Consider the following 22,377-nt stretch of genomic DNA (forward strand, 5'->3'; position numbering starts at 1 on the left):
GGCCGATAGCTAGCTACTGCAGTGTGTTCAGAGAAGACAATAATACAAGAGCATCTAAATGACACTTGTGGGAGAATGTGAAACATGAAGGTGTAAAACTCACCAGGGGGCCTTGTAGGTAGCGCTAGATGGACAGAGCAGGCAGACTCAAACAAGACCCTTTCATCTTTAATATTGGGGAAAATCATGTATTGTACATCACTTTAAAACACTGTACAGCAAGGCTGAGGTTTGTGTCTTTCCAGTCAGTCTTTTTTTAATTCGGGTTTAATAATATCTAACAAAAGGCACAAAATCTGCAACAAAAGAAAAGTATCCCTGAATGAATAACTTAGAGTCAATGTTAGTAACCATAACCCCACCTTAAGAAAATTGTCAAACGTTCAGCATGCAATTAACACACACATTTTGTATTAAAAGATTAATCGCATCTAAAACTTTTTGTATACAGTATTCATAGCATTAGTTGATCATATCCCATGTTTATTGAATATACTTTCGCACCCATATCTGTACATTTTATTGCATATGAAAATGTCGTATGACAAGTACACATCAATGAATCTCTTATCAAAAATCAAACCCACCGCTTGAAAAAGAAAAATGCATGCAAACCAGAAAAGGTTGAGGTCTAGCTTGTCCCGAGGCAGAAAGTTGTGAGTTATGGATGATAATAAAACGACAGAGCCAGACATGAGAGGTAAGACCCTCACTGTAAGGTTGAGTCCAGTGTTGTGTGTTGGATTTAAGTCCATGTGGGCGTGTACATTATGCGCTGTAATCAAGTGCTCCCTCCAAGATATTCAGCGCTCTCTCTCTCTTTACGTTCATATGTGCTTCACCTTCCACTGGATGAGTAGCCAACCAGACTTCTCTGTGCATGTCTTATATATATATATATATAGTCCAGTGGTCTTTCAGTGCTATATTTACTTGTCTCTCACTCACTCTTCCCAGTCCCTCCTCCATCAGAAGACCAGTCTATTGACAGTGTTGAACCCCCCACCTCCTCCTCCTCCCCCCGAGGGACCACAGCTGCCCGGGGGTTCGTTGTCGTCTGGTCCATTGGGCCTGAACGAGCAGGAGGCAGAGGCCGCCTGGAGAGCTCGGGTCCGTGCGTTCAGCTCCTGTTCCTATTGGACAAAGGAGTTCGGGACCATTAAACACTGTTCAGAGGGTCGTTCATTAGGGACCAAATGGAAGAAAATAGAAACAGGCAGGGACTACCTGGAGTTTAATTTTCCAATGCAGAACGGTTTAAAATGTTACCTGTCCTAATGAACATGACCCAGGAGTTTGGGTATTCTGTCTGAGCAAGACAATGCAGCTCTGCTGTCCTCTTGTGGTTACTGCAAATGTGTGGTTGAAGTCTTATTTTTTTGAGAGATTAACGACTCATGAAATTTCACTTGACTAATTGCATCTTGAAAGCACAAGGGAAATGTGTAACATGTGTATGGTTTGCTTTCTGAATACTTGCAACATGTTTTGATCAAAGCTTGTTCAGAACTACTTTAATCCCATCAATGGATACATGGAAAACAGGGTCCTGTTAAATTTTGAACATGGGCACAAATTGAAAGGACAAATTCCAAAAACAAGTCCAAAAGAGAAGAGCAAAGTGTGACATTACCAGAAATACCCTGAAGAATATGGAAACGTGTCTGACATTCCGATGCCATCCCCACAAAAAAACACCTATTTTCCCCACAATCACTGATAACCAGGGGCGCAACTTTGGTTTTAGAAGTGGGGGGGACGCATCATTTATAAAAAAATAAAAATGTATCGAGTCAGGTAAACACGCCAAACAGCCTACCGACCGCATGGTCCTAAAGCACACTGTTGCTTTGTTTTGTATCACATTCCAATGATAAAACTGGGGGGGACAAAAATGCAATTTCAGAGTGTGAGTGGGAGGAGGCATGCCCCCCCATCCCCAGTGAAAGTTGCACCCCTGCTGACAACTACTTTGTTGAGGGAAAATGTAGTGATACGATTATGATATGTTGTCTCACCTAGCTATCTTAAGATGAATGCATTAATTGTAAGTTGCTCAGGAGAAGAGCTAATTGACTAAAAATGTAAATACGCATGCACCTCAGCGTCCCATGCTAATCAAGCAATTAGAGGAAGGTTATTGGAGGCTTGCGTGATCATAAGTGAACACAGTCCACTTCCCTGGGCCAATACATTAGCATAGCCTGATGCATCATTTAGGTCAGGATCACACTAAACGGTTATGCTAATGGCTGCGTCACCCCTCCTTGGCCTGTATTTAGTGACAGAAATGACAGGCGCCGACACAGGAGGGCTTTTTATGTAGAGATAATTGGTTGGAGTGAATCGGATTTTCACCCTTCTGCTACTCTGTTATCTAAAACTGGTCATTGAGAGAGATGAAAGTAGATTATTATAATATGAGTTGTTGCCCTCGTGGTTAAGAGGGTGGGGGTCAAAGGTGAGGCTTGCCCTACTTCTAAAGCCAATGGAAGAGGCTGCTTACATGTCACCAATTTAAGAGTTAATTCGATGAAACAAAAAAATTGCTCTGATAACTAAAGAGACGATTTCCTTAAGGTTTCAAACCAAAAATGAACATACTGTAAATGAAATTGAGTAGAGCCCTTGGATAAACATGAGCAAACAGAAAACGCCTCATTCACTATACTGTAACTCCTCACACCCCCTTCTCTCACCTGTAAAAAGAGCTTGTTGTCCTTGGTGACGGCGTCCATCAGTTCTTTCTGCAGCGGAGGTTCAGAGCCCAGTCTCATGCCATTGGCCGTCACTCCCCCGGTACTGTTTTGCCCCCCCGTAACATCCTGTTTCCGGTAGATCAGCACGTAGGCCGTGTCCTTGGGAAAACGGTTGGTGACGTTCTGAACCGACCCCAACGAAGTAAAAGTCACCCTGCTGTCGTTGAACAGCAGCCAATCCCCGGCCGCCTGGCCTCCACACACCTCTTCCACTTCCTGTTTGGGATGAGTCGCCCCAGAGCAAGTGAGTGCGATGGGCTCAGTCTGCCCGTTGCCAGGATCCTCCCCCAGGGCGAGGGGATTGGCTAGGTGGTGTTGGGCTCCGTCGGTCCCATTGAGGTTGCGGCCGTAGGAGTAGTAATGGCCACTCTCCGACGACATCCCAGAATGCATCACTACAGAGCTGAGGACGTAGGGAACGAACCGGGCCGCCGGCCACACCCCTACCTCACTTTCTCCTCCTGCCATCCCGTTATCGCCCTCTAGCCCAGTCTCCTCCTCCTCCTCTCTCTGCGACGGCTTCAGTTTCTTGGCCAGGTTTTCGCTGCTCTCGGGTGAGTCCACTTGGAGTGGAGAGGATGGTGGCAAGGAGGAGGACGAAGAGTGTTTGGGTGGAGGGGCGTGCACGGGCAGTCTCATGAGCGGCGGGATGGTGACATTGTCCAGAATCTTACGGCGCACGTGGCACTTGGCGTCGTAGGAGAACCTCAGCAGCGTGAGGATGAGGTACTCGGGCGCCGCCACCACCCTCATCCCCCGCTCTGCCCGCTGCAGCGAGCCACACTTCTGGCAGAAGTAGGCGTTCTCCTTGTCCAGGATCTCTGGCGCCAGGAAGTAGTCCACCAGGTCAGGAACAGACAGCGGTGGCTCGCTGGACCCTGGAACAAAATGGACGCCGGTGGTGGAGGCCGTGACGGGTTTGGGAGAAGGGCCTATTTCGGGAGCCTCGCTGCCCCCGTTGACAGCCCCCTGGCAGGGGCCCCGGGGTTCCTCTGAGGGGCCCTCGGTCTGAAGAGGGCTGGAGGTGGAGGAGGGACAGAAAGCCAGGGATAGGTCAGTGAAAGGTTCTTCTTTCTCCGAGATGCTGTTGCATGTCATACAGCGGATACCCGTGCTCAGCCTGCCTCCAAACATCCTTTCAATGAGCGTCCTCTCATCATTCCCCTCCACAGGGGCCACGGGTGACACTCTGGCATCCTCCGCAGAGGTTTCACCTCCGGTGTCGTTGCTCGGTCCGTTGCCAGGGGAGACAACATTTGGCTTGGCTGACATGAGAACCTGGATGGTTTTCTCCTCTTCGTGTAATCTTGGCAACAGAACACAAGGAGACAAGAGAAAGTTCAACCAAAAATACAACATGCAAATGAACGTAACAGCATAATAAATGGAGCTGTCCTTTTCAATAACACTAGATTTATACATACATTATTTCCATCTATACCTGGAGTCATACAGGTTTTAGGAGTTGTAGGGTGCTCCAGCAGTCTACTAGATGGTGTACTACCTGTCCAGGAGGAAGGAGCTGTAGGGTGCTCCAGCAGTCTACTAGATGGTGTACTACCTGTCCAGGAGGAAGGAGCTGTAGGGTGCTCCAGCAGTCTACTAGATGGTGTACTACCTGTCCAGGAGGAAGGAGCTGTAGGGTGCTCCAGCAGTCTACTAGATGGTGTACTACCTGTCCAGGAGGAAGGAGCAGTCTACTAGATGGTGTACTACCTGTCCAGGAGGAAGGAGCTGTAGGGTGCTCCAGCAGTCTACTAGATGGTGTACTACCTGTCCAGGAGGAAGGAGCTGTAGGGTGCTCCAGCAGTCTACTAGATGGTGTACTACCTGTCCAGGAGGAAGGAGCTGTAGGGTGCTCCAGCAGTCTACTAGATGGTGTACTACCTGTCCAGGAGGAAGCGGAGGTACTCAGAACAGTCCTGCTGGGATCCTGCATTGAACCAGGGGGGCCGAGACGCCTCAAAGAAGACTCTGGGGGAGTACGCTGCCCTCTGCAGGAGAGACACACAAACTGAATGACCACTCACCGAATACACACACCAAGTGAAATGTCAGGGATGGATCCATAGTCATTTCCATTGAAAAGCCTGATGGCCACTAACAGCAGCGGGAGACAAACCTGGGTGTGTGAGAGGAAGGTGAAGAGGAGCTGCAGTTTCTTCATCAGTGTGTTGGCAGTGGCATCATTCAGACGTAACGATAAGACATGCCTCCTGAAACTGGGACAGGACCATAGAAAGGTTCGTGCAGAGCATTTCATAAGAACTTCCTACATAAATATTGCAGCATTACATCATTGTATTGTGAGAGGATTCAAGTCAGAATGTATATAGACAGCTTTGTTAACCATGCGGTCAACTCAATATAAATGCAACGTGTAGTTGTGTGTGTACTAAATCCACTACTCACTCGGTGGCTGAGAAGAGTGTCTGTATGATACTGTTCATGTAGCAGGTGTTTCCCAGGTTGATGAGGCCAGTCTTGCCCGTCTCAGACTTGCCCGGCAGCCTCAGCAGGCCTGAGGCAAACGAGTTGGACTGGGACGTCCAGGCACTTTGGTTCAGAACCAGCTTGATCTTCTCCTCACCGGGCCCAGGTAGCTCCTAGAGGGGAGGGAGACAGCTTTCAGACACTACATACACCACGTTTACTACACGAGCTGCATAGTATTGTACACTGTCCGAATTTTGAAGGTCCATCCTTCAATAATGACATTATTCACGACGCCACAAACACTCAGTTGGTCACCTAAATAACGTAAACCTACCCCCACCCCAAATGTCAGGTGGATCATAATATAAGGACAGTAAATGTTTGATACATTAGAAAAAGGGCAACACTCGTGTGATCACTCGTTGTCAAGGTGTCTTACTTTGATGGCCTCCAGGATGTCGTCGTAGAGGTCAGGGAAGCCAGAGTACTGGTACATCATACAGTGGACGAGCTCTGTGAAGTGCAGCAGGAAAGCCTTACTGGTGGGCAGGCCGTCCTGCTTCAGACTCTGAACCAGGTCCACTATGTGTGGCACGACCTGTGAAACACACATTGAACGTATTGTAGACAAACATTTACAGTAAAGTCGTTTAGCAGAAGTACAGTTAGCGCATTCATCCTAAGATAGCTAGGTGAGACGACCAACATATCACAGTCGTGGTACGTCAATTTATCCTCATCAGCAAAGTCAGTGCTGGTACACATGATGTTCTTGGTCATGTGCACATCACATCTGTTCTAATCTGTTACAAGGTGGAAAGGTGCTGTGTAGGAAACTAGGCACCGCATATAGCAGTAGAAAAGCACTGAACACACTGATGTAGTGACTGGTAAAAACATCAACCTTCCCATGCTACATTAAGGGGGGGGGGGGGGGGATCACACTGACTTAAATGTAATCAACCTTTTAAAATTAATTGACAATCATGGCAGATGAAACCACCACCAGTCAACTAAAGGACCATCTTGGTGCTTTAAACACTTTACACCTCATTAGTGGAAGAGCCCTGCTGAGAGGAGAGTGCTTCTGGGAAATGGAGTTTAATGGAGCCTGAAGGTATTTCAGCTAAATAGGGGGAATGAGGGAGGGAAAGACACGCAGTGCGCAATAGAACAAGTTGTATTGTGTGTTTCTTACCAAGTGGAAGGCCTCAGGAGAGTGTTGGAAACTCAGCAGCATATGGGAGAGAACCACTAGGGCCCCCTGTCGCACGATAGGGTACCACAGACGGTTGAACACCTACACACAAAGATAAAACATACAGCATATGTATTGTACACACACTGACACAGAAATACACAATTCAGAAGTGATATAGCTAGACACCATAATGACCAAACTACAGGAACACATTTTCGTTCATGTGATCATCTATTCATCAGTTCTAACTGAAGTTAATATGTAGTTATAGATGCCATCACCACAGAGGCGCAACATTGCAAGACTTCCGGGAACGCTTGCGAAACAGATCAGGCCGGGGTTTGTGAGTCAATGAGAGAAGTGAAAAATTGTTCCTGAGTTGTGACTTGTCTCAAAATCTAAAGTCACAGCCTAGATTCCAACCAGTTGTTGAACATGTTATTACTCAAATCTTGTGAAAGTGACAAACTGACACATTTTAATTTTTGTCAAATACTACTTTATATCAAAGGAGTGCCTAGACGACTGTTCGACACGATGACATGTTTCTGAGCATGGGCTTAGCTAGCCAACGTCGCCATGACATCACCTACAGTGTCATCAGTGATTTCTTTTGGAGAAGCAGTTTCTGCCCATCTTCATATAGAGTACTGTATTTGCTATTACCATGTGTAACTACCATCTTAGCTCATTGGTGCATTGACACACCCTGCTGAGGTAAGTGGTCAGTACACTACCCACCAGTTCAATCTTAAGCAGGGTGACATCTATGAGGATGGTGAACTTCTGCACCGCAGCCAGCCCCTTCAGCAGGGCAATGACCCACATCTCCACATGGTGGGCCAGAGGCCAAGACAACCAGTCAATCATCCTGAGGAAGGAAAGAGAGAGAGATGGAGTGAATGGTAAATAAGGGCAGAAAAGCACTATTAAATCACTACATCCCATCTCGTATACACACTGCAAATACAACAGATTCCTTGATTCAGTTTAGAGAAAGAAAAAACACAGTAAAGGCACCCAGTGACCTGCAGAGTGCTTGAGTCATGCTGGTGTCTTTGACGTTCTGGTCGGTGGTAAGGCTCTTGATGAGAACTGTGATCATCTGGAGAGGAATGTGCTGGACCAGGCTGGCTAGGGCAATGGAGGGGTCGAAGGAGGGGTCTGTGCAGAACACACAAAAAAATTGAGTTTAATTGACTGATGTTTTTTTTTGGGGGGGGGGGGGGGTCACAGCTTATGAAATATGCCCCAATTGTATTCAAATGTCTTGTTTACAACCTCTACCCTAACCAAGTGACCCAATTCAAGTATGATTATTGAGCAGTGCATGAACTCTCCACCACCCTGGATCATTAAAATGACAAAGAAGTTACTGTTCCAAGTCTCAAGCATGTGCTAACAAGCCTGACATTCCTCACTTTTCCACAGGTGGGCAAAGGTGGAGGTAAATTAGTGGCTGCATTAGAAAAATACTATAGTGTACTTTACTTTACTTCTGATATTGTATTTGAAACTGCTAATTTTGTTCAAATTATTTATAAAACTTTATTTATTTAACTAGGCAAGTCAAATTCTTATTTACAATGATGGCCTACCTGGGAACAGTGGGTTAACTGCCTTGTTCAGGGGCAAAACGACAGATTTCTACCTTGTCAGTTCAGGGATTCGATGGAGCAACCTTTCGGTTACTGGGCCAAAGCTCTAACCACTAGGCTACCTGCCGCCCCAACTTGTATGGGACATTGATGCATAGACACATACAGTGCAAGTTGTGTGTGTGTGTGCTCATCTGTGACTGTGTGGTGCTCCCTCCCTCAGTCTCACCAGTGGAGGAGATTATAGCAAACACCTCCTGCAGAGATGGCAGCAGTGTGACCGGCTCCGCCTTCCAGATATTCTGCAGCAACGTGCTGACCTTGGTCACCTGGTCCACGTACTCCCTCAGCTCCCGCTCCTGGCTGGCAGGACAGTGGAAGTACCCAATGGTCCTCACCAACTGCTGGCAGAACAAAATTGCCGTCTTCTCCCGGGGGATGCACTGTATGAAGTCTGAGAGCATGGTGGCGAGACGGGCGCACAGGGCTGGCTCAGGCCGTTCGCACACCATCCTTAGGATTTCTGTCTGGATGATGGAGAAGATATCCAGCACCGAGGGGCAGCTGATCAGCAGCCGCAGGCAGCCATGGATGTAGTCAACCACGGCCGGGTCCTTGCGGTCCAGGGGGCCGTAGCCCTGCTGTAACAGGCCCAGGACAAAGTCTTTGCTGAAGAAGAGCTCAAAATCAGCACGGTGGTAGCGGGCATAGGCCTCCAGCACCTGGAAGCCCACCTGTTTCTGGAAGGCGTCTTCGCCCAAGAAGATGAGGCGAGTGGTGAGGGTGTACAGGGCCTGACATTGCTCTGCCGTGACCTCTTTCTCTGCGGCTTCAACTACCTTCTTCACGATGGCCTTCTTCACTGGGACTGAGTGAGAGGAGCTAACCAGGGCCTCTAGAATCTTGTCCATGATGGCAGGCGATCTATATAGCTGTGAGGGGAAAGATCAGGGAGCAGTCCACACCTAAAAGATGAGAGCGAGCAGGACATCAACCACCATTAGTGACCAGTTACTTATTCTGGCTAGCTTTCCATTTCTTCATGGCATGTCTACCACAGCTAGCTAGCTAGACGTATGATTCGATCAACAACTTGTAAATAACAAACTAATCGTTTTTACCATTGCTGAAAAGTTGTATAAGCATAGAAATATCACACGGCTATGAAGCCACAGGTAAACAAAAACAACACAGCATCATGCTTTGCCTTATCATCACAAAGCTAGCTAACTTAACTAGCTAAACAAGTTAACACATTGAGCTAGTTACAGTAACCACAAGCGGCATGTTATCGAATTCAAATTAACTGAGATTAAAGGCATTGATGCACAAATAAAACATGTGTGGATAACAAACTTTTTTTCGTAATCTTGCTAGTTAACGTTCTTTAACAAACTAGCTAGCGATGCTAGCATGACGTTAGCTGTGTATGGTATTGCAACAAAGCAGGCCGGAGATGTCACTAACTTAGCTAGCAGAAATGTATCTTCCCAAACATCACGTACCAATATAATTCATAACACCAGCATCCGATGAAAATATCATAAAATGCCAGTTGACATTAGTCGCCGGTTAACAGCTCATTCATCTCTTATTTTGACATTATAAAATCAGCTAATTTAAAAGCCCTGCAGAAACGTCATTCCGATGGACCACGAATTTTTCTAGGAGTCTTCTGCTGTTGACGATCTCATTGCCTGTTTAATACAGAACGAAAATGCGACTATAAAATATATAAACTTTTTGTGAATTACAAGTTTGTTTAAATACAAATATAAACATACTGACAATGGTTTGTAATGACTTAAAACGAAATGTATTATTCCACGTACTTATTTTACGCATTAACTGAGCTCATAGCTATTGGATAGGCATAGCATTTAGACTGATAGATGTAGCAGATGGGTTATAACTTGTAAATTTGTGCAGATTTTGCATTTCGGGGGAAAACACGCAGCCACGCTACGAAAGTCTCGCGAGACAAAGTGGAACCTTTGAGAACGCGGGTAGCGGGGAAAGGAAGCTAGCGAATGAATCACTTGTAGCCAGCCAGTCTCTTTCATAATAAACAGCAGGACTATAGAAGCGTATTTTCTGAAATAAAGTTTTTGAAAACCATATCTGCCGTTTATAGGCGGACGAAGTAATCGAATAAACAGACGATCGATTTAAATCGAGGAAGAAATTCGGTAGCAATGTCCGAGACTGGAAACGGCGTGGAGCTGCGGGAAGAGCGAGCAGTTGAACTTGAAGAAACCGGAGGAGTGGAGGTGAGCCTGAACAAAATAATAATAATACCAATTCTGAGCCCATCATTAGAAAAAGTGTCTCAAAAACTTTTAGATTATGCTAAAATCAACTAGATGTCCTTTGTCACTTCCAAAGCGAACCATCTCAAACTTTGTCTTTGCTAGCTCGAGTTGTTTAGCTAGATAGCATTAGCATCGTTAGCTAACGTTAATCGACAGCTCCGACCCATCTTCCCGGAGAGTGTGTCTCGCAGTACTGTATAGTAGAGCTATCAGCTAGCCTGTTTAATAAACACTCATCTAACTATGCTAGCTAACGTTACACCTGATACACTTTATTTGAATACGCATCAAGGGTTTATATACAATTGTAGCAGCTGTTTACATCTGTTTGACGCTGCATTCGATCCTCTATATACTTGTGCAGCTTATCTCACATTAAGACAACTGGGAAGTCCCAGTCAAATCGTGACGTCAGTGATCTTCAGGTTGGGAGGTCGGAGCTCTAGAGCAGTTTTTCCCGAACCTGGTCCTCGTGTACCCCCCCAACAGATTCGTTGTTGTAGCCCCTTGACAAACACACCTCATCCAACTCATTTAGGGCTTGTTGACAAGTTGAACCAGGTCTGCTTGTCCAGGGTTACAATAAAAATGTGTACTGTTGGACTCGAGGACCAGGGTTGGGAAACACTGCCCTAGAAAGATGCCCAAGTTTCCAACTTGGAACTTGGAATTCAAAATATTTTCCCCAGTCGGAAGTTGTTGTTGTTTTTTCTTCTTTTTTGAGTTCCCCAATCTTGAAGGTTCTTGGGTCAGAAGTCTGAGATTTCTGAGTTCCCAGTTGTTTTGAAAGTGGCGTTGCATTCTTCTTTTCCAGGAAAAGGATGATGCATCAGAGGCCAGCAAGGAGGAGTCTTCTGAAGCCGGACAGGATGCCCAAGATGAGGACCCCTCTTCATCTACAGCGCCAGCCTATGAGGAGAAAGTGGTAATGGCACACTGCTAGATGTTCATTTACAGTTTTAATATGTAATTTGTTGCTCACAAAGATTCACTGCTTTTCTGTGTGTAGGCATCAGACCGGACCAACAGATTTGAGTACCTACTGAAGCAGACAGAGGTGTTTGCCCATTTCATCCAACCTGCGGCCCAGAAGACCCCCACCTCCCCGCTCAAGATGAAGCCAGGGCGCCCTCGTGTCAAGAAGGACGAGAAACAGAATCTCCTCTCGGTCGGAGAGTGAGTATACAACGCAACACGCAGAACAACTTGACCTGATGATTCGTCAGTGTTCCGTGGGAGTACATTGGGTGTACGTGTGGGTCATGTGATATGCTGTCTCTGATGAATTGCGGGTACCCCTTTCTCTCTTTGACAGTAACCGTCATCGTCGCACAGAGCAGGAAGAGGATGAAGAGCTGCTGAGCGAAAGCAGCAAGACCACCAACGTCTGCACCCGCTTCGACGAATCTCCCTCCTGTAAGCAGTCACATGGTTTTACTTATTAGAGCTACAATATATAACTTCTTGGGCGACCCGACCAAATTCTGTTATAGATCTGTCCTTCTCATTGAAAGCAAGTCTAAGATGTGGTATATCTGTTCTAGGTTCTCATTTTCTATGCTATCCGTGGTTAAGTTTAGCATCTTTTACTTTCGGTTTTGTACACCAGATTCAAACAGCTGAAAATACAAGATGTTTTAGTTATGGAAAATACATTTCACAACGGTTTAGATAGTTCACCTAATTTCAGTCAGTGACAAAACAAGCAAGTTTAGTGTAGAGAATCTTTGTACTATTAGAATTTTAGCAAACAGGAAATGGCTTCTGCATAGTGCATCTTTAATGTAGCAAAGTTCTGACCGGGACTACTATAGTCCATATCTGAATGGGAAGTATGTCAAACTTGTGCAATACTGAGTATGTTGTGCTGTATCTATCTCCCAACAGTTGTAAAAGGGGGTACAATGAGAGACTACCAGGTCCGTGGTCTGAACTGGCTCATCTCTCTGTACGAGAACGGAATCAACGGGATCCTTGCTGATGAAATGGTAGATTCCTGTTTCAAACTAAAGTGAAAAATATTTTGGTATTCCGGTAGTACATGCATATCTCTTGGTGTGTGTGTGACTCGTGAAGATTACTCCTGGACTACAGCAGTAACAGCATCCAAATACCCATTCATGCTAAAAATCGGTATTCAAATTATTGTGTTTCATTTTTATATATACTCTCACCTTGCCTGTTGTCCTTCAGGGTTTGGGTAAGACCCTGCAGACCATCTCTCTGCTGGGGTACATGAAGCACTACAGGAGCATCCCCGGGCCCCACATGGTGCTGGTGCCCAAGTCCACCCTGTACAACTGGATGAACGAGTTCAAACGTTGGGTCCCCTCCCTCAAAGCAGTCTGCCTCATCGGAGACCGAGAGCAGAGGGTGAGCTATGAGCAGCAGCAGACCACATGAATTCTCTGATGTAAAATGAACAGGGCATGTTGATTGCGGTAGATCAACTAGAAAGCATTGGGTGGTGACTGTGGGACAGTGTTGAGGCTTATGCGTTTTCCAATGTTCCATATGGGAAGAAATGTTGTCATGGAAATAGTCAGTTCATCTCTATCTCCTTCTGCAACTGAAAACGTAACACGTAGATTTCCTGCGACATAAGACGACTAATGGATATTCTGCATAATGCAATCCAATGCAAGTCAGTCATTTTTCAATAACTTGTACTACAGCACTCCAGAAGTTGCTGGGGCTTTGGTCTTGTGCCCCACCGATATCCCTGTATCTCCACCCTCTTTCCCCTCACCCCAGAATGCCCTGATCAGAGATGTGCTGCTGCCAGGGGAGTGGGATGTGTGTGTCACCTCTTACGAGATGCTCATCATAGAGAAGGCCGTGTTCAAGAAGTTTAACTGGAGGTACCTGGTCATCGACGAGGCCCACAGGATCAAGAACGAGAAGTCAAAGGTTCGGGTGCTTCTAAAGTTGACACACACTGTATACATATTTGATTAAATGTAAATATGTGATTTAAAATGTGTATATACACTAACGAAACGTCAATGGGCTCAATTCACAAAAGCCTCTTAGATGGTTGGTCTGACCCGTGTCTGTTTGTGCTGTAGCTGTCTGAGATTGTGCGTGAATTCAAGACCACCAACCGTCTGCTGCTAACCGGCACCCCGCTGCAGAACAACCTCCACGAGCTCTGGGCCCTGCTCAACTTCCTGCTGCCAGACGTCTTCAACTCCTCAGAGGTAAGAGGCAGATAAAACAGGATGAACTTTAATGTACCCGGGGGGGAACACATTTTTGAACACACAGACAATTGCCCCCCATTAATACTACAGTTTAGTAATTTAGGCTTAATAACATTTAGTGAAAAAAAACAATATTCTCTATTTTTCACTTATTTAAAGGGCCCCGAAAATATGGCTTGATTTAACTTTTAGTTTTTCTCTCGAAGGACTTTGACTCGTGGTTTGACACCAACAACTGTCTGGGGGATCAGAAGTTGGTGGAACGTCTTCACACTGTAAGTATCTGAAACACTTCCTTACATTTCACTGTACTGTATGAATGTGTACTGTGTATATATGAATAGTGAATAGTGTCTCTTGGTGCCTTGACAATGTATTACTTTTCGATTTTAATGTAGTAACATCTTGTGTTGTTCTTGTCTATAACTAACTGTGTTTTTTTTGTGGATCCAAGAAGGGTATCTGCTGCATGATCAACAGCTAATGGGGATCCTAATGAACTAAACATGTATCCATGTAGGTTTTTATTAAATAGTGTTATGGGGCCTTCCCTTACCTTTCATTGGTTGTTCTCACTCTGTGTACCTGTGTGCAGGTACTGCGTCCTTTCCTGCTGCGTCGTATCAAGAATGAGGTGGAGAAGTCTCTGCTGCCTAAGAAAGAGATCAAGATGTACGTGGGGCTGAGTAAGATGCAGAGAGAATGGTGAGTAGCCCACACACAGTCAACATATGCCCTTTCCCTGCCAAACTAATTCTTCAGCCCCGTGCACTATAATGTGTATGTGAAAACAGTGTCCCGTCTCTCCTCAGGTACACCAAGATCCTGATGAAGGACATAGACATCCTGAACTCTGCAGGGAAGATGGACAAGATGCGCCTGCTCAACGTCTTGATGCAGCTGAGGAAGTGCTGCAACCACCCGTACCTGTTTGACGGGGCCGAGCCCGGCCCGCCTTACACCACCGACCTGCACCTGGCCGTCAACAGCGGCAAGATGGCCGTCCTTGACAAGCTGCTGCCCAAGATGAAGGCTCAGGGTGGGTGGACGAAAGACTTCCCTCTAAGACCGGTTACAAAATTGGTGTTTTTATGGCCTGTTTGATGGCCCTGTGGCCCTTTCAACTCTAAAGTTGATATGGAGACGGTGTTGTGTAAAGGCTATTTCAGACTTTTTATGATTCAAACTACTATGTTAAAGTTGCAGCAGAATAGGCATGGTGGATGATTGATTGGCGGCCATTTTGAACTCCCCTCCCTCTCCCAGGCTCCCGTGTGCTGATCTTCAGCCAGATGACCAGGATGCTGGACATCTTGGAGGACTACTGCATGTGGCGCAACTTTGGCTACTGTCGCCTGGACGGACAGACGCCCCACGAGGAGAGACAGGTACGACTATGACTCCCACTCCTGGATCTCATTAACGACACTGGCTTATTACCCTGGTCCCAGATCTGTTTGTGCTGCCTTGGTGTGACATTGACCATAGGAGTTGGCAGGGTAGCACACGCAGATCTGGGACCAGGCTAATAAATGGCTTGTAAATTCAAACAATTGAACTCGTTGCAGTTTGAACACACTTCATTTAACACTACATTTCCCATGTTCCTCTAGATCTCCATCAACGCGTACAATGAGGAGGACAGCCCTAAGTTCATCTTCATGTTGAGCACCAGGGCCGGAGGGCTGGGTATTAACCTGGCCACAGCTGACGTGGTCATCCTCTACGACTCAGACTGGAACCCTCAGGTCGACCTACAGGCCATGGTCAGTACCTCTCATTCACCCATGTTAGTGGACTAATTAGTCAGTCTTTTTTATATGACATTTTACTATTACTTTAATTAGAATTTGCCCTACAGATTTAACATGTTCAATTCCCCCTAGTTTGAATCCTATCACAACAAGTGAGCTTACGTTCAATAGAATCTCTCACCAGTAACTTAATTGATCAAGATGCTTCTACCTGGTAACTGTTAGACACTTACCTGATTGGTTCATTTAACTTTTCTTCTCAGGACCGAGCTCACAGGATTGGTCAAAAGAAGCAGGTGCGCGTGTTCCGTTTCATCACGGAAAACACAGTAGAGGAGAGGATCGTGGAGCGAGCCGAGATGAAGCTCCAACTGGACTCCATCGTCATCCAGCAAGGTACTGCACCGGTGGCCATTTTGAATCTCCTCTTCCCAGTTTCAAACCTACGCTATTGAAGTCAATGCCTTGGCAATGCAACTGGCTGACTTGTCTACTGTGTCTGTTCTGCAGGAAGGCTAGTGGATCCCAATGCCAACAAGCTGGGGAAGGACGAGATGCTGTCTATCATCCGGCACGGCGCCACGCACGTCTTCGCCTCCAAGGAGAGCGACATCACCGACGATGACATCGACGAGATCCTGGAGCGAGGCGAGAAGAAGGTCAGAGCGCAGACGGACAAGGGCCTAGTGCTAGCATTGGGCCTAGCATTAGCATTTATCTGCACTCAGATCATTTATATAATGTGATAGCTTTAGCATTGCTGTATGTGGGTTGATATGGCAGTATCTAGAGGCCAAACACATTAGCAATGTGTAGCTAGATGCTAACGCTTTGCTGTGTGTTTGTATCTGACAGACCATGGAGTTGAAGGAGAAGATGAACACCATGGGCGAGAGCTCCCTGAGGAACTTCACCATGGAGTCTGACAACAGTGTGTACACCTTCGAAGGAGAGGACTACAGGGAGAAGAAGAAGGTGGTCACCAACTGGATCGAGCCACCCAAGAGAGAGAGGAAGGCCAACTACGCAGTGGATGCCTACTTCAGAGAGGCCCTGCGTGTCAGCGAGCCCAAAGCACCCAAGGTAAGTCTCACTACCGCAGGCCTCTGGCTATGTATACGCACGCCACTGGGAATAGCTGTGTGAAATGAATCGGACCATCTTTCTCCATGACTAAAAACCCATGTTCTCCTCTTCCAGACCATCTTTCTCCATGACTAAAACTGCTGTTCTCCTCTTACAGACCACCTTTCTCCATGACTAAAACTGCTGTTCTCCTCTTACAGACCACCTTTCTCCATGACTAAAACTGCTGTTCTCCTCTTACAGACCATCTTTCTCCATGACTAAAACCCCTGTTCTCCTCTTACAGACCATCTTTCTCCATGACTAAAACTGCTGTTCTCCTCTTACAGACCATCTTTCTCCATGACTAAAACTGCTGTTCTCCTCTTACAGGCCACCTTTCTCCATGACTAAAACCGCTGTTCTCCTCTTACAGACCACCTTTCTCCATGACTAAAACCCCTGTTCTCCTCTTACAGACCACCTTTCTCCATGACTAAAACCCCTGTTCTCCTCTTACAGACCATCTTTCTCCATGACTAAAACTGCTGTTCTCCTCTTACAGACCATCTTTCTCCATGACTAAAACTGCTGTTCTCCTCTTCCAGGCTCCTCGTCCACCTAAGCAGCCCAATGTGCAGGACTTCCAGTTCTTCCCCCCAAGGCTGTTTGAACTGCTGGAGAAAGAGATCCTATTCTACAGGAAGACTATCGGCTACAAGGTACAACATGTACTGTTACTAGTGTAACTGTTGGTACATCAGTGATGATAGGTGAAACTTAAAATTGAATGAAGAGCTCATACTAATGGATGGAATGGTGTATATGTGTTTAAGCCGTCCTCCCCTCACCAGCCTCCTCTGTGGTCAATTATGACGCCGTCAGTGTGATAATGTTCCATCAGACGGCGGACATTTTGGATCTCCTCTGTGCGGTTTCAAACCAACACAGTCGGTTTGGTTTAGAATGGGATGTATCTGTTGAGTGTATATGTGTTATACATTATCTCTCCAGGTTCCTCGTAACCCAGAACTGCCCAACTCGGCCCAGCACCAGAAGGAGGAGCAGGCCAAGATTGACGAGGCCGAAGGCCTATCAGAGGAGGAGCTGGAGGAGAAGGAGAACCTCCTCTCGCAGGTAATTGGCTGAAACAAGACCTCCAACTGAAACACTGGACATTCATCATAGTGCCCTACTCCATGTCATATTTATAGAACTACATGTAGTTCAGTTGAGATTCTCTTTAATGGCTTCAACTATAAACAAATGTTATTCAACTACAAACAAATGTTAGCATTTGTGGCTTGTGTCGTTACAAACTGTCATCGATCTCTCCACAGGGCTTCACCATCTGGAACAAGCGTGACTTTAACCAGTTCATCAAAGCCAATGAGAAGTGGGGGAGAGACGACATCGAGAACATCGCCAGAGAGGTGGAGGGCAAAACCCCAGAGGAAGTCATGGAATATTCCGGTAAGAAGAAGAGAAAAAAAAAAACCTTTTCCTTACATTTCCGCAATTTGAAAAGAAAAATATCTGAATCTACTTCTTATATAGCTAGTGGACATTACTCCCAAGTGTATGACTGAGATCTAGATCATAATACTGTGTGTGTGTGTGTGTGTGTGTGTGTGTGTGTACACACAGCTGTGTTCTGGGAGCGCTGCAACGAGCTGCAGGACATTGAGAAGATCATGGCTCAGATCGAGAGGGGAGAGGCCCGCATCCAGAGGAGGATCAGCATCAAGAAAGCACTGGACACAAAGGTAAGCCATTTCAGTGAGGTCATCGTTAACAAGAACAACATTGGGGAGCCAAGACCTTTTTATTATGATCAGATGATCGATACAGTTGTGAAAACCTCTGGCCACTCCCAACCCTTATGAAGGTATGTGTCTGGGCACTCCCAACCCTTATGAAGGTATGTGTCTGGGCACTCCCAACCCTTATGAAGGTATGTGTCTGGGCCCTCCCAACCCTTATGAAGGTATGTGTCTGGGCACTCCCAAGCCTTATGAAGGTATGTGTCTGGGCCCTCCCAACCCTTATGAAGGTGTGTGTCTGGGCACTCCCAACCCTTATGAAGGTATGTGTCTGGGCCCTCCCAACCCTTATGAAGGTGTGTGTCTGGGCACTCCCAACCCTTATGAAGGTATGTGTCTGGGCCCTCCCAACCCTTATGAAGGTATGTGTCTGGGCCCTCCCAACCCTTATGAAGGTGTGTGTCTGGGCACTCCCAACCCTTATGAAGGTATGTGTCTGGGCCCTCCCAACCCTTATGAAGGTATGTGTCTGGGCCCTCCCAACCCTTATGAAGGTATGTGTCTGGCCACTCCCAACCCTTATGAAGGTATGTGTCTGGGCCCTCCCAACCCTTATGAAGGTATGTGTCTGGGCACTCCCAAGCCTTATGAAGGTATGTGTCTGGGCCCTCCCAAGCCTTATGAAGGTGTGTGTCTGGGCACTCCCAACCCTTATGAAGGTATGTGTCTGGGCCCTCCCAACCCTTATGAAGGTATGTGTCTGGCCACTCCCAAGCCTTATGAAGGTATGTGTCTGGGCCCTCCCAACCCTTATGAAGGTATGTGTCTGGGCCCTCCCAACCCTTATGAAGGTATGTGTCTGGGCCCTCCCAACCCTTATGAAGGTATGTGTCTGGGCCCTCCCAACCCTTATGAAGGTATGTGTCTGGGCCCTCCCAACCTTTATGAAGGTATGTGTCTGGGCACTCCCAACCCTTATGAAGGTATGTCTGGGCACTCCCAACCTTTTATGAAGGTGTGTGTCTGGGCACTCCCAACCCTTATGAAGGTATGTGTCTGGGTACATTTACATTTAAGTCATTTGGCAGACGCTCTTATCCAGAGCGACTTACAAATTGGTGAATTCACCTTATGACATCCAGTGGAACAGCCACTTTACATTAGTGCATCTAAATCATTTAAGGGGGGGGGGAGAAGGATTACTTTATCCTATCCTAGGTATTCCTTAAAGAGGTGGGGTTTCAGGTGTCTCCGGAAGGTGGTGATTGACTCCGCTGTCCTGGCGTCGTGAGGGAGTTTGTTCCACCATTGGGGGCCAGAGCAGCGAACAGTTTTGACTGGGCTGAGCGGGAACTGTACTTCCTCAGTGGTAGGGAGGCGAGCAGGCCAGAGGTGGATGAACACAGTGCCCTTGTTTGGGTGTAGGGCCTGATCAGAGCCTGGAGGTACTGCGGTGCCGTTCCCCTCACAGCTCCGTAGGCAAGCACCATGGTCTTGTAGCGGATGCGAGCTTCAACTGGAAGCCAGTGGAGAGAGTGGAGGAGCGGGGTGACGTGAGAGAACTTGGGAAGGTTGAACACCAGACGGGCTGCGGCGTTCTGGATGAGTTGTAGGGGTTTAATGGCACAGGCAGGGAGCCCAGCCAACAGCGAGTTGCAGTAATCCAGACGGGAGATGACAAGTGCCTGGATTAGGACCTGCGCCGCTTCCTGTGTGAGGCAGGGTCGTACTCTGCGGATGTTGTAGAGCATGAACCTACAGGAACGGGCCACCGCCTTGATGTTAGTTGAGAACGACAGGGTGTTGTCCAGGATCACGCCAAGGTTCTTAGCGCTCTGGGAGGAGGACACAATGGAGTTGTCAACCGTGATGGCGAGATCATGGAACGGGCAGTCCTTCCCCGGGAGGAAGAGCAGCTCCGTCTTGCCGAGGTTCAGCTTGAGGTGGTGATCCGTCATCCACACTGATATGTCTGCCAGACATGCAGAGATGCGATTCGCCACCTGGTCATCAGAAGGGGAAAGGAGAAGATTAATTGTGTGTCGTCTGCATAGCAATGATAGGAGAGACCATGTGAGGTTATGACAGAGCCAAGTGACTTGGTGTATAGCGAGAATAGGAGAGGGCCTAGAACAGAGCCCTGGGGGACACCAGTGGTGAGAGCGCGTGGTGAGGAGACAGATTCTCGCCACGCCACCTGGTAGGAGCGACCTGTCAGGTAGGACGCAATCCAAGCGTGGGCCGCGCCGGAGATGCCCAACTCGGAGAGGGTGGAGAGGAGGATCTGATGGTTCACAGTATACTCCCAACCCTTATGAAGGTATGTGTCTGGGTACTCCCAACCCTTATGAAGGTATGTGTCTGGGTACTCCCAACCCTTATGAAGGTATGTGTCTGGGCACTCCCAACCCTTATGAAGGTATGTGTCTGGGCCCTCCCAACCCTTATGAAGGTATGTGTCTGGGCACTCCCAACCCTTATGAAGGTATGTGTCTGGGCACTCCCAACCCTTATGAAGGTATGTGTCTGGGCCCTCCCAACCCTTATGAAGGTATCGTGTCTACCAGAGGCTTACCATACACCCTGAAGGACATCTTTTCTCTCCCTCGTTGTAGATTGGTCGCTACAAGGCGCCGTTCCACCAGTTGAGGATCTCGTATGGCACCAACAAGGGGAAGAACTACACTGAGGAGGAGGACCGCTTCCTCATTTGCATGCTGCACAAGTTGGGCTTCGAAAAGGAGTCGGTCTACGACGAGCTGCGCCAGTGCATCCGCAACTCGCCCCAGTTTCGCTTCGACTGGTTCCTCAAGTCCAGGACCGCCATGGTGAGTAGAGTGGCCCCGGGCCGACAGTGGAATTAAGTACAACTTTGTTATAGAATCAATAGAGTACAACCTGTTGATGGAAATGTGTCTTTACTTCTTCAGTAACATGATAACCATTCATTCAAAACATTACGTGTGTGTGTGTGTGTGTGTGTGTGTGTGTGGTGTGTGTGTGTAGGAGCTCCAGAGGCGATGCAACACCCTGATCACCCTGATTGAACGAGAGAACATGGAGCTGGAGGAGAGGGAGAAGGCAGAGAAGAAGAAGAAAGGACCACGGAGTCAGTCTTCTGTAAGATCACAACGCTTCACTTCCTGACCATCACTGAATTCTCTGGTCATGCAGTCCTCTATCTCTGTGCAGGAAGACACACACGGCACTAACAATATCACACAATGTTCTTTTCCACTATATAGTCTTGTCTAAACCAATGTTCCATTGTAAGCAGACGTGAATGTATGAAGTGACGATTTTTATGATCATTTGAGCTGACACTCCGTTTCTGCCTTCCTCTTCATCCCACACTTCCTCTTCATCCCACACTTCCTCTTCACCCCACACTTCCTCTTCACCCCACACTTCCTCTTCATCCCACACTTCCTCTTCATCCCACACTTCCTCTTCACCCCACACTTCCTCTTCACCCCACACTTCCTCTTCACCCCACACTTCCTCTTCACCCCACACTTCCTCAGGCTCAGAAGCGTAAGGGAGAAGGGACCCCAGACCCGCGAGGAGGCCGCAGGAAAAAGCTAAAGCTGTGAGGCGGTGGTCAGAAAGAGGGCAGCAGCAGACAGCAGTGTAGTAGTCGTGGCGTCTGTTTGTTTTGTACGGGTTACCGTGGTGATACATGATGATGATGATGATGATGATTTACTGTATAAAACCCAAAAGGACTGTACTTTTCTTCACTATAGCGTGTCGTCTATCTAGAAGATTCCAGGAGGGAACCTAGGTTCTTAGTGTCGATTTAAGGCAGCCCCCCCACACCTCTCTGATTCAGAGGGGTTGGGTTACATTTCAGTTATACAACTGACTAGGTATCCCCCTTTCCCTATTGTATTCCTTCTATTCACAGGCCTGCTAGTAGGGACTAGCTGACATACTGCAGCTGCGCTGATTTAGTTGAATTTTCTTTTTGTTGTTAGTTTTCTACCCTTTTTTACTAGTACTTGAGGTGACGAGAAATTTATTTATGCCTGTTGGTTATGTTATCACATTCCATTGATTGTACCGATACCTGTATGTATCCCCCCTCCCACTCTGTTATGTTACCGACCTACATTGTAGAAAATGTATTTTTGGAACGTGTCACTAATAAATTTCCCCTTTTTTAAATAAGTCTATTCTTATGCAAAACAAATATATATACTTCTGTTGAATATTTGTGCAAAGCTTTTCACAGAAAGAGCAGTGGACGTTCACAAGCAGTCTGAGTGAAGACTAGGACCAAAATC

General features: G+C 46.9%; 2 protein-coding genes across 2 annotated transcripts; one reads left to right on the forward strand and one right to left on the reverse strand.

Annotated features, from left to right (window-relative positions):
• Positions 1 to 147: 147 nt before the first annotated feature.
• Positions 148 to 9,899, reverse strand: LOC135507559 (ubiquitin carboxyl-terminal hydrolase 38-like). The gene is made up of 12 exons (XM_064927071.1): positions 9,827 to 9,899; positions 9,500 to 9,691; positions 8,224 to 8,959; positions 7,425 to 7,560; positions 7,138 to 7,267; positions 6,394 to 6,495; positions 5,635 to 5,793; positions 5,172 to 5,365; positions 4,882 to 4,981; positions 4,647 to 4,753; positions 2,700 to 4,065; positions 148 to 1,133 (listed from the first exon to the last, which is right to left on the reverse strand). The coding sequence occupies exons 3-12, from the start codon at positions 8,903 to 8,905 to the stop codon at positions 969 to 971; spliced, it is 3,141 nt and encodes a 1,046-aa protein (XP_064783143.1). The 5' UTR covers positions 8,906 to 8,959; positions 9,500 to 9,691; positions 9,827 to 9,899; the 3' UTR covers positions 148 to 968.
• A 79-nt stretch (positions 9,900 to 9,978) lies between these two features.
• On the forward strand, positions 9,979 to 22,261 carry LOC135507560 (SWI/SNF-related matrix-associated actin-dependent regulator of chromatin subfamily A member 5-like). Its single transcript, XM_064927072.1, has 23 exons — positions 9,979 to 10,264; positions 11,121 to 11,231; positions 11,316 to 11,482; positions 11,622 to 11,722; positions 12,194 to 12,294; positions 12,500 to 12,679; positions 13,061 to 13,216; positions 13,375 to 13,506; positions 13,716 to 13,784; positions 14,105 to 14,214; positions 14,322 to 14,548; positions 14,776 to 14,897; positions 15,123 to 15,275; positions 15,527 to 15,659; positions 15,774 to 15,922; positions 16,119 to 16,346; positions 16,937 to 17,050; positions 17,343 to 17,465; positions 17,669 to 17,801; positions 17,976 to 18,094; positions 20,707 to 20,919; positions 21,098 to 21,211; positions 21,616 to 22,261. Exons 1-23 carry the CDS (start codon positions 10,190 to 10,192, stop codon positions 21,682 to 21,684), a joined length of 3,099 nt encoding a protein of 1,032 aa, XP_064783144.1. The 5' UTR covers positions 9,979 to 10,189; the 3' UTR covers positions 21,685 to 22,261.
• Positions 22,262 to 22,377: the final 116 nt, after the last annotated feature.

This window comes from Oncorhynchus masou, chromosome 21 (assembly GCF_036934945.1).
Source record: "Oncorhynchus masou masou isolate Uvic2021 chromosome 21, UVic_Omas_1.1, whole genome shotgun sequence".
Lineage (NCBI taxonomy): Eukaryota > Metazoa > Chordata > Actinopteri > Salmoniformes > Salmonidae > Oncorhynchus > Oncorhynchus masou.

Coding starts and splice junctions, on each gene's coding strand:
- LOC135507559 (XM_064927071.1), bottom strand. CDS start 8,905: ATGGACAAGATTCTAGAGGCCCTGGTTAGCTCCTCTCACTCAGTCCCA. Junction 7,268..7,424: donor ATGACTCAAGCACTCTGCAG/GTCACTGGGTGC, acceptor TTCCTTCCTCAG/GATGATTGACTGGTTGTCTT. Junction 4,982..5,171: donor ACACTCTTCTCAGCCACCGA/GTGAGTAGTGGA, acceptor GTCCTGTCCCAG/TTTCAGGAGGCATGTCTTAT.
- LOC135507560 (XM_064927072.1), top strand. CDS start 10,190: ATGTCCGAGACTGGAAACGGCGTGGAGCTGCGGGAAGAGCGAGCAGTT. Junction 12,295..12,499: donor GGATCCTTGCTGATGAAATG/GTAGATTCCTGT, acceptor GTTGTCCTTCAG/GGTTTGGGTAAGACCCTGCA. Junction 17,051..17,342: donor GGAAGACTATCGGCTACAAG/GTACAACATGTA, acceptor TTATCTCTCCAG/GTTCCTCGTAACCCAGAACT.